The 12,937-nt window shown below is 30.2% G+C and overlaps 1 protein-coding gene across 19 annotated transcripts in view; it reads left to right on the forward strand.

Annotated features, from left to right (window-relative positions):
* The window catches only part of unc-13, a 138,951-nt gene that overhangs the window by 75,331 nt on the left and 50,683 nt on the right, over nt 1–12,937 (forward strand). For 11 of the 19 annotated variants that reach the window (XM_070112493.1, XM_070112490.1, XM_070112492.1 and 8 more), the window contains 2 exons: nt 361–481; nt 7,819–7,925. In XM_070112493.1, coding sequence (XP_069968594.1) covers nt 361–481; nt 7,819–7,925 — 228 coding nt within the window. The other 8 variants (XR_011397316.1, XM_070112503.1, XM_070112501.1 and 5 more) reach the window with 4 other exon arrangements.

Raw genomic sequence — 12,937 nt, forward strand, 5'->3', positions numbered from 1 at the left:
CCCTATGAAGCAGTTATGTGCTAACGAATTGAATATAAATAATATTAAAAGTTAGATGTTCACATCTCATCGTCTATATGATGTCCTCTTACCCCAAGAGGGATGGCAAATAGAATGATCTGCTAGTGATACATGATTTTCATTATTCTAACAAAACCTTCTTGAAATTTTGTTTTTGTCAATTCTGACGATATTTTCACTTTATCTAAGGAAAAAAAATAAAAGTTTTGTTTTCGCCCACCCTAATGTAGATAAATAGTGTGGTATATATAGAGTCGTCAAAGCATATTACAAAATGCTGAAAAAACGATATCTCGGAAAAATCTGTTTTTTGTTTTAATTTTTTTTTTTAATACACAGGAGCCGCTGAAAAAAGCTCAAAGCATGGAGCTGAAGACAAAGCCAATTCAATTATAACAGCTATGAAGGATCGGATGAGGCAGCGTGAACGTGAAAAACCCGAGATTTTCGAATTAATCCGGTAAGCTCCATAGGTTTAAGTTATAAATTTATTTGACTATAGTGCCGTTTAACGAAAAGGTAAAAAACCCAACACACACACTCACAGTTATATATATATCCATATATATATATATATATAGACTAGAAGATTCGACCACGCGTTGCTATAGCTTTGGTATACATTAAATGTTATTATAATAAACTATTCAATACAGTAAAAATTATTATTATTTACGAATAAAGACTTTATCATTATTGGCGGTATAATAATCAGACGGACTGAACTTGAGGTCTAAATTTGAAAATGATTGATATAAATATTTGCGAATGAGGAAAAGTATGAGTTTTAAAAATCTAAACCGAAAATGGAATTTTTTTTTTTGGTTTTTGGGGACTTATTTATAGTCATGATGAAAGTTTAATTAAAGGAAACTGTTACCATCGGAAAGGTAAGGTAAATTCTGACGATATCATAAAAATTCGCTGTAACAGGACCATTTCTTCATAAAACTTTCGAGTCGAGTTGATTTTTTTATTGTCATTAATATCTAATTGTAATTTAAATGCTGTTGCGTCGTTCGTCCACCATTTGGCGAAATATCTCCAATGCTATTATGACCGATTCCGATGATGATTTTGTAGTATATATGACATATTTTAACTTCTTAGATAGCGCAATGTACTTAATCCAGCGGTTAAAACACCTTACACCGTCTTCTGTTCAAATTTTACAGATAATTATAACCCTTTCTCATATAATAAACAAATAATTTGCATTAAAAGAATTTCGCGACTATAAATAATTAGTTTATTTTTTAAGCTATCGCGCTCAAACTGAACACAGTACGCTTAATTTTATTAAAATCGGTTCAGTAGTTTAGGAATTTATCTCGGACATTTATATAGTGTCTAAAGAAACTTGCCAAACCTATTAATAAACCTTCTATATAGAGCATACATACATACACAAGAAATAGTTAACGAAAGCCAAAAGCCCAAGGAAAGTTAATATTAATTTAAAATATGAATTAGTTGTTGTCTTCTATTACTAACCACGAAGAAAGTACATTATTATGATTAAAAAGTTGTAATATTTAACAGCTTTTCAATATCACAATATATCTTTGTAGCCTTGATCATATGAGGTTGTTTCAAACGTTATTGGAAAGGTAGTTTTATAAAAGCTTCACCTAGTTTAACAGAAAACTTTTTCAGTTGTGTCGCAGTTTTAGTGATTTATTGTCTTATCTGAGTTTACAAAATTGAGGTCGATGTACATGTCATTGCAAAACTTCGATTATGAACTAGTCAAAATTAGACGTAGGTATATATTGGATCGATACCGATCGCGTGGCTGCATAAGGCTCTATGGACAAATGGAGAATAAATGAAAATCACCTGCAAACTATTACGCTGCCTACATAATTCCTTTTAGAAACAATGGACTTAAGCTTTGTAATTATTGTTTGAGTACTTGCATGTATCAACATACTCGATACAAAAGAGAAGCAAAAGCGTCTTAGCTTAACGATGTTATTAGCAATGAAAAAAAAAAGTTTATATTTCATATTTACCAAAGTTGAATGCTATTGTCGAAATAAGAAAAAAACGAAATAAGTTTTCTGTACTTATTCACCTGTATACATACAAATTTCATACTTCAGCTGAGGACATAGTACGTATATATATTTATATGTACTATATATATATATATATCTGTGAGTGCTAATATACAAAACTATTAAGGATATAATAAAAAAATATTTAAAAACACAATGATTTTAACATTAAATTTTAATCGATAAATTTCACTTGGTTTCAATTAATTAGTTCAAACATGTACTTATTTAATCATTTATGTTTATAAAGATTATTTGCTTCAAAATTATGGTTTACTTATAGAAAAATGTATCGTCGTTTTCGTGCAAATACTCGTAATATAAGAGATACACATTTCTGCATAAAACATGTTTCATGAATGGTTACAATGTTTAATAACGCTAACGCTTTTACGGTAACGGTATAAATAATACAAGGTTACATCACTGAATAATACGTTTAGACAGGTGTAGTCCGCGGGTTTATAACAAAGCCCTTGTACTACGTGGTTTTGGTCAAGTCGGCTGTATTATTTTTATTAAAATCTGTAGAAATGTCAAGACAGTGTTTGCAGAAGGGTATTAGACGGTACTAATACTATCACGTACATTTACTTTTATTAACTGTTATATATTTTCAATAATTTTCTTTAATTCTTATATTATAAGTACAATACTCTCAAGCAAAGTTACGAGTTTTATTTTTTGAATTAAACGTCCTTTACAATACTCTCAAGCTAAGTTACGAGTTTTGTTTTTTGAATTAAAACGTTCTTGTTTAGTCTTTTTATCACGTAGCGCAATCGATCTGAGGGTGTCACTCAAAATTTTCGAACACGACACTAGAAACTTAGAGCTTCTTAACAGAGGTTGAGTAAGGTAATCTTGCTACGAAACAACTCAAAATACTAGTACCGAAATTTTCCATTGTGTTGATAAATAGAAAACGATTAGTACTAAAAACCGTTGTGTAAATTCATTCTTATTTTCTGGTTCATACTATACATCATGGCGTTACTTAACATGTTTCCTTTTTAGAGTAAATACAAATATGATAAATAATAAGACGTGCTATTTTTCAAATAGCATATGTGTTACTTTAGTTATGAATAGTTCTAGCATATTAAGTTCTTGTATGGAAATCTGTTTTATTTGACATTTGACGAAATTTGGCATAGATCCAAGGTATCGCTATGTTTTCCGAACAAATTTTCAAGCTCTTGTATGGAACATTTTTTCATATAAAAAATATCTGTACAAAATTTGGTATACCATATTGTCCAAGACAATTCCACAATCTCCGTAGAAGTTGTTCTGATCGAATCACTATAGCATATATCTGACATACAAACTGACTGATCAAAATCCAGTTCTTGTATAGAAACATTTGTATTTGTGAAGGGTATTATATCTTCGGTGTTACCGAAGTTAACGTTTTTTCTTTTTGTTATATAAATTCTGTTTCCCTTACTTTTAGTCAGTGATAGAGATATTATTCAGTAACTGAGACATATTTTCCTTTCATTTTGGTTGCTAAAGGGTCAAATTGTGTTGTTTATAGTTTCCTGTTGTAACCTATTCAATATGCACTCATGTGAACTGAATTTCCTCAAATGTTTAACGTTAGAAATTTTGGACCGATACCTCACTCAACTTTACACAATGTTAATATTTTACTTTAAGCTTTCAACTACGCTTTTATTTTCATTAATATTATTAAAAATATTTTCAAATGTTATTTCAAAATATGAATAACATATTTTGCTTTTATCTTACCAAGTTATGACTTTTGTTTAAGGCATTTTATTATCAAATAATTGTTGTGTCATTTATCAGCAGGGTTTACTCATCAGATAATTATTATTATGCTACAAAATACAAAAAGGGTATGCTCATGAAAAAAAAACCAAAGTTTTAATTGTGGTTTAATTGTTTCAGTATTTGAGATAAAATAAAAAATATTAAATTCATATGTCGAAGTTATTTATTTTGTTCTAATTTTCGAAATTATTTCAATATATACGCTTTTTTGATGCCCATAGTTCAAATGTAATCAGTATCAGGGCCCATTTTTAATGTACGATGCTAATCCTATTCGGCTTATATAGAGGGGTTTCAAAACATACCCCAATATTTTTAGAATTTGCAAATACATTAAATATTTGCTGCCATAATGTGATTTGTTATTTATTTACTTTTGTCATATGTGTAGCATTGTTTATTCTATAATTAAGAAAAACTAGTTTCTTAAATCCATGTTCGCCCAAAATTGGTTAATATAGAAAACAATTTGTTTTCTATAACATAACAGTTAAAACATGATATGTATCTACGTATAGCTATCTACTTATATTCTTTTAAAAACTATCAATATGTATGTGAACCTATCGTTTAACCACCTAAATATTAACCTACTATCTACAACAACTACTACCACTCCATTAACTGTGCACATGCGCAGCGCGGTATTCAGCGTAGAAGAGAAAAGTCACACAGGTCACATGAAAGCTGTTAAGCAAAGCGTTTTGGATGGTACTAGCAAATGGTCGGCTAAAATTGCAATAACAGGTTTGCATATTTTAAACTATGAATCAAGTATTTTGTTAGTAACTTGTTTTATGCACAAAAATCATATACAAATGCCAATACACATGTTTGTACATACATATATATGTACGTATACATGTGCATACTCTAAAAATATTAAATTTATATATACGAACCTACATTAGTAAATACTATAATATGTAAATTATAGTAATGTTACTTAATATAAATGTACATTTACAGCCTTACCGGTACACATAAGCACGCATACACAAAAATGACATGCTCATTTGACAGGGCGCTCAAGCTAAATTTTGAGTCAAATTTAGCGCAAACAACAAAAAACATACAATGCTACAGACAGACATATTTATAACTTATTTGTTATTAGTATAATTTTAAATTAATTTGCTGAACAACCACGACGATAATATATATTTATTATATATTTAAAGGATATTGTTGTTATATCAAGTGGAATAACTAATTATGCATATAAATATGTACATAATTGTTTTCTAAGAACTTATCTGTTTACATATAAATATTTGCCAATATATGTATCCCCTGTAAGAAAATCTCGTCAATGTGTGTGATCTCAGTCGAAAAATATCCAATGTAACTTTTTATATTTCATTGGTGTCAAATACTAATAGGCTTTTAACAAGAAACCTACACATAAATAGATGCATTTTAGTGTTTCTCACAGGGTGCATATGAAGTACAAATAAACAGTAAATGTTGTATTTAAAATATGTTGTAATTTATATATGTATATGCACTTTTAAAATTGTAAAAACAGCTGTTGGAAAAACCATTAATGACTTTGAATGCTACAATGGTTAGACAAAAATATGTTTTACTATTAAGTTAACATAATTATAGAGTTAGTTTGTGCTGAGTTTACGAAAGTACATGCATATATATTTTTTACTTTTTTTGTATAATTCCATTACCCCAATTTATATTTAAGTCGGCGATTCTTCTATAGTATATACTATAAATGGTTATATCTACTAGAAATTAAAATGCGTATATTCTTGAATCGTTGACCTAGATTAATACAAGTAATTTACAGCCACCTGCTCAATCATTTGCAAAGCTGTCGTCGTATCATTAATTTCTTAGCAGCTTTTATATATACATATGTAAATCAATCGGCTAAAGATTTATACTTTATGGAGATTTATTGGGATAATATTGAAAATATTGAGATTGCGTATTCATACTGAGGCTGCAAATGAATTCGATTTCGTTCTCGTTGGTCTTTTGTACTGTTTAATTATTGCTCTGTTCAATGCTAATACACTCGTGTCCTATCCAATTATGCTAACTTCGGCAGCAAGAACAATATTATATTTGAAACAAGATTTTGCAACTCCACTAAATTTTTTTCTTTGTATTTTTTACTTTATTAACTGGTTTTTTTGCTTCACATGTTACTATATTATCGAATAACGAATGGTCAGAAAATTTCACTTTAGCGGAGCTGTTATTGAGTTTCTAGGTCGCTGGTAAGCAAGACTATTGTGTAGTCAACTTCCATCGCTACCTTAAATGTGTAACCGATAGTTTGAAAAAATGAGTCCATATTTCTAAACAAATTAGCCTTAACTAAACTTCGTACTTACAACGTATTACGTAATGCATATTTTCTCTGTTTATGATACCTCCCCTCACCGCGTAACAAATCATAACGTTCTGTTCTATAAAATCAGATTTTACAATTATTTTATTCACATAAATTTCAAAAGAACATTAATTTCTTTACATACACTACGTTTTTGAATATAAATAAAGTCGGTTTATGACCAACATATTTATGGGGAATATTGAATAGTGAAATTTTGTTAGCACATATTACTCCAGTAATTATATATACAATATAAATATATATAATTTTAATACATATTTGGAATGCTGATGCATTAACCGGTCTTATAAGAAAACATCCTTTATTTTAAGCTAAATGTGTTAATACATCATTTAAGAGTAATAAACTATTACAAATAATATGGAAAATTTATTTATTGGGTTCTCTACATATATTTATACAAGTGGTTTATATATTATGACTTATTTTTAGAATTAAATAAATCAACTTACAACATATTTATAAATTACTGAAATGACTGTGGAGCGTGCAGTATGCTGTTTTTCTTCTCTGCTCAAATATTAGACATCGTAGAGATTTACTAGCTAACGAATTACTTGCAGGTGTACAATAGCTGTCTTCGATTTGCCAAGCGTTTCTCTCCAGAAAATCGAAGAAATTATACCAGATGCTCAAACAAACGAGCAGCACTCGTGGTGCAATCCTGCGCTAACGTGTGTTCTGACGCATGCGCAATAGTGTTATGATTCTTTCTAAGTGGAGAACATCTATTTTTCGCGGTAAAAAATGTTGCTGTAACCATTTATTTTGGTATTCTAGAAGCTATCATAATTAAATTTAAGCCTTATGCTTTAAAATACAAGAAAATAAAAAAGAAATTTGTAATTTCATTTACAAAACCATTTACAATAGTAAAAGTGAGCTAAAATATGCAAAACAAAACTTGGCAGCATTGGAGATAGAAGTTATACCACTTTAATGAGGTATACGCATACTCTCCTGCTTCAATTCAACTCTATAATTTTGTTGTTGCTTACACATGTAAATTTTTTGACAGGGGAGCAGAAAAATGACCAATCGAAGGCAGCTAATATTTAATTAGCGCCGATTTACAATAAAGAGAGTACATATTCTTCTTTACTTCTGCTTGAGTTTGGTTATCTTAGCTATATGGCATTTTTGAGTAACTATATCTACACATTTGTTCTCTTTTAGGTCACCAAGGCAAATAGTATGTTTTTAATATATTTGGATGTTTTTTTTTGTTTCATATTCAAGCATATTTATTTGATATTTGTTGTGTTGTGGGCTATTTATAGTCGGTGTACACCCTTATGAGAACTGCTAAGCAGTATCATATGGCATTTTTTAACGGTTTAATATAATTTACACCACACAGCAAAGTTTAGTTAATATTTTTTTACCTTTGCAATGATTTTGTTCTGCTCTTAGGTTAATACATTGTTGTCCAGGTACTAATCTTCTCAGATTGAAATCAATTGAAAACGTATTTTACAAATTCCATCACCCATATTTTATTTACTTATACTGGTTATCTAAAAAAATTCAATTTATAAATACTTATGATTTTTGAAGGATGACATTTGGTGTGGATCCAGATACACACATAGATTCATTAGAACAAGCCGAACTCGCAACTGTTGAGGGAACATCCAAATGGTCATGCAAGTTAACAATTACAGGTACACACAAAAGCAAACAAAAACATATGTATGGACATATATATTTATTTATTTAAAAGTAGCACAACATGGTGCTTAAGAGGGTAAAATAATCCAAAAATTGCAGTACTTATATGAACCCGTAAAGTCCCTATAACTAATACCTAACTTAACCTGCCACTATACCAACCATTAAACACATTTGTACCAATCATCCGAAATCTATTATTATACCAGTTTATCATAAAGTCGATTTCAACAAAAAATATAAAAACCAGCTTCCTATACTAGATGAATTGTTGATTTCTTACAACTGATTTTTCGAGAATTTTTGCTTTTTAATTCATTTAATATGTATGTGTATATAATGTTGGAGTAAGAATGAATATAATATATACTTTAAATGTGCTCAAAACAGTTTGTTTTAACTACTGGAAAATGGCTACCATTACATGCTCACCATACAATGCTCACCTTCACACAACTATCTCGTTTTTTCTGAGAGTTCTTACTTCTTAGAATAATTTCAAGTTTCTTTTAAGTACACAGTAATTAATAAAAATGTCTACAATTATCTTTAGCTTCACAGAACTATCTCCATCCAGTTGTTGTTTTGTGCCTTTTTGCTACTTAAATCGATCTCATGCACTTTCCCTCTTTGTGCATCCGTCTACCATCTCTCTAACTATAACTATCTTCTATAATTTTCCACAAAATACTTGCCAAAGGAAATCTTTATGCAAAATAAGTGCAATGCTTGGCAAAATTATGATTTCGTTGGCGCCGCTATCTGATGGTATGAACGGATAGAGGAGTTCCCCAGGATCAAAAATTAAAGTTCAAAAATTGTAAAAGTAATGCACGCAATTTTACTATGTTTTACACACTTTGTACACATTTGTCAACGAATATATTTGTGCAGAAAGACGTTCGACGCCAAAGAATTATGGACATCCCGGACCAGGGTTATTTTTTTGAAGCGCGGCCGAAGGCCGCCAATGTTGAATGGAGTTTAAAGCGAAATAGGATAGTATAGAACAGGGTGTTTTTTTTTAGAGGTATAGAACTTTAAATTGCAATAAAACAACGATGGATTATTCGATTGACATGAATTTTATTTATCCGAAAAATAATCTCTACATTTTAAATATGATTTTGGGCATATGACCGCCACGGCTGGCTCGGATGTAGTCCAATCTGGATGTCCAATTTTAGATGACTTTTCTCATGGCCGTATATCGGCAATAACACGGTGAATGTTGTCTTCCAAATGGTTAGGCGTTTGTGGCTTATGCGCATAGACCAATGATCCATCATCGGTTTTGAAGAAGTACGGACCAATGATTCCACCAACCCATAAAGCGCACCAAACAATCAGTTTTTTTTGGATGAAACGGTGTTTCGACATGCACTTGAAGATTAGCTTCACTCCAAATGCGGCAGTTTTGTTTGTTGACGTAGCCATTCAACCAGAAGTGCACTTCATCGCATCATACGATAAAATGAACGTAGTGCACGATACGTATTCCGCACAGAACCATTATTTATGTATATATAATATTACAACGTATACAGTGTAATTGCAAATATATTAATTGAAAAAGGTGTGCAAAGTGTGTTAAACTTAGTGAAATATCGTGTATTACTTTTAAAATTTTTGAGCTTTAAATACAAATATCTCGAAAACTATAAGTCTGAGGCGGGTGTATACCTTTTTTAATCCTGAGGACCACCTCTATCAGTTCATATCATCATATCGCGGCGCCAAAGAAACCGTAATCGTACCCAATGCCTTATACATAGTAAATTTAATTCATTTAAGTTTATTTACTAATACTATAAAACATACACGCGTCGCACTAACCATCCTTTACTGAGCATAAATCTGACTTTTAGCTGTCACTGTAACGTTTCGTAGTTAGCACATATGAGTAAGCCAAAGTCATCCTCAAAAACTAGTATTATAAAACTCTCAGTGTACATACCAGACCATAACATATGATTTTTACGCAAGGCATTTTATTAACACTGGCTCCAACATGCATTTTCCAAAACGAGGAATTTGAATTTCCTTTTTGTTTTTTTTCCAGTCTCTAGTTTTGGTATAAAAGTTATAAGTACAATTTCTTACATTTTCTCGGGCATTTATAAATCCTGACCAATTTCGGAAATTGTCACTACAGTAAGCCTGTTTATTATTTGATATTTTTTCATTGGATTTAATTATTCTAAAATAGCCTATGCTAGAGGTGCCGAATTTGTGCTTTTAAGACTCGGGAATTTTTCTGATCTTCTCGAATCTTGATTTTAAAGTAGATTATATGAATCAATCACAAGAATATATTCTCACAATTCATTTGAGTTGAAAGCGTTATTATATGTATCAGGGATAAAGGGATAACCACTTATTCCAGTGTGAGAGCGCCTCAACATTAACGTTTGTTGTAAAATTTTCCATTGTAGCTAGATCGGACAAAATAATAATTTTATTAAGATTAAATAAATGTTTTTTTAACAGCGGCAACAAATTTTTCTGTTTAACTGTTCACATAGTTTTTTGGTAAAAATTCGATCTGGCCGTCCCTCTGAACTGTGACAGTTGACTGAGTTCAGGAGGTTTTGTCGTTTAGCAATTGCTCTCTCATTTTCAGTGATAGATGAATTGGGCATCTCTTTATCTCTGATATGTATAACCTAATTTGAAGAAAAACTTCGCAATCTTTCGTAAAAATATTTTAATTAAAATGTCGTGCAACACTCTTTCTCTTTCCGACAAAATGTATACAACAAAACTTTGAAATAGTTGTTAAGCCAAACTGCACCAACATTAGTTTGCTACTAAATTTACTTTTTGTTCATCCTTAAAATAAAAACCAGTTTTGCCCGTACGTTATTTTGTTATCAGAGTTCAAGCAAAATACGATACAAAATGCTATATCACATGGCTTAGGAAAAATTCAAAAAAATACTAAATACAGAAATGGATATTAGAAACTTTCTCGAATCCCTGGTTATCCTCTGCTGCTTCCACTCTGACATTATGTAAAATTGCTTATCGCTAACTTCTAATTCCCAGTCTGGCTTACCTCATGTATAGTTTTACAACTAGAAATCACAATGATTTGTTTCAAAAATGTGAAAAAATCTAGGTAGCTCTATAAATCTTTCGCACTGTGGCACTATTGCAAATATTTTGATAACTTTTTTATGCAACAATGAGTTTCGTAGCAAGTATTCCTCTAGTTAATAAGGGCTGTATCGCTTGTTCAACTAAAGTGTCTCTCTATTGTTTGATTAGATATATGAGCAACAAAGATGTGTGTTTAAAAACGACTAGTTCTTATTTGCGAATCAGCTGATAAGTTCTCTGCCGCTACAAACCCTGCATCATTATTGCCTTAACTATAAAATTTGAAAACTTTCCTCTTACAAAAGCACTTTCAAGTGAAAAACTATCAAGGTCTACGTTTAAAAATAAATGTTGTCCAATTTTAAATTTACTATATATACAGCATATATAGATAATCTGTAAAATCTCCAGCTTACAATAAATGACGTAATTTTGCAAGCTTAATCGTGTCGTTGGTTACATCTCTTATTGCTATATAACTCTAATTCTATAGCTGTTTGTGTTATACTCATACTTGTTTTATGTTTAATTTGTTTTGGATGACGTATACATAAAAATATTTTATGAAAAACCAAGAATTGTATATATAGAAAATATTTAGTTGCCTGAAAAACAAGGAAACTACATGTGTACATATGTTTTAAATGTTGAGTGAATGTGATAATGGAATTGACATCTAAACTTATTTATACTATCTTCTAGTACGATCAAATGTTCTTAAAAAAATTAACTTTAACTTAGTTTATTATCACTGCTTCCTAAGCAACACTAACATACCACTCACATACCGATCATATGCAAAATGCATCTCATTTTTACTTCCAATACCAGAATATACATATGTATATGCTCACACATTTTACGATGTATAATATATATCCTTTATGTTTATAATATATAAATAAATATTATTTTTTGTAATATTTATTTACCGTCTGTCCGTGTACTAATTCAAAAAATTATTAATAATTCATCAAATAAAAATAGTAAAATAGTAGTAAAAATACTAATTTTTAAATGTGTATAAATTAAAATAAATGAACGTAAATAAATTCGGTATTCTGTTCAATGGCAATAACCAGCATATAAATTTTTTATAATTTTTGAGGAATTGGCCATCCACTGTAATTCACTGAGAAATCTGCACTACATAGAAAATATTTAATTACAAATTTGGTTATGCTGCAGTTACACAATCAAGAACTTGCTTTCATGTTAATCATACAAACTACTTGTCAAAATGGATTTAAAGTAGTAGTCACGACACGAGATGATTTTGAGCCGGTTATCGATGAGAATTCTTCGTTTGATCGTCTGAGTTTCGGTTTAGTATTCACGGCTTTACATATAAATATAATTCTATGAAACCAACTGGGATCTTATTTTATTGCTAATTTTCCATTTTACAGCCCGACTTCTACTTAAAAAAATGTCCCTTTATTTTGTATTATTTAATCCTAGTTCCAACTAGAGTGACAAGCTCACAGAACAATAATCTTTTTAACTTTTCTATTTCAAACGTCCTCAAGCCACCAAATCACTGGGGCCAACAACTATTTTCTACCCTCTGAAATACTATTAATAATATATTACAAAATGAAACTGATTGAATTTAATTTTTTCCAAATAAAATATTTCCAAAAAAGCATTAAAAAAATGCAAGTTAATACCTTAAGCAACTTGATAATCAATAATAGTTTCGAGACGCCGTCGTCATGAAAACCAATTGAAAGTTTTGTATGGAATTAATAATTTAATGGAAACATGAAATGGGAAGAACGAAATAAATTAAGAAAGCAATTTGTTGTAGGAAAGCAATTTTAGAGTATAGTATCCAGATTTTTTGCTTTCTTCAACTTTACTTGTTCTGCACTATCAGCTATTTCTGAGACGCAGACATTTT

Source organism: Bactrocera oleae, chromosome X (assembly GCF_042242935.1).
Source record: "Bactrocera oleae isolate idBacOlea1 chromosome X, idBacOlea1, whole genome shotgun sequence".
Lineage (NCBI taxonomy): Eukaryota > Metazoa > Arthropoda > Insecta > Diptera > Tephritidae > Bactrocera > Bactrocera oleae.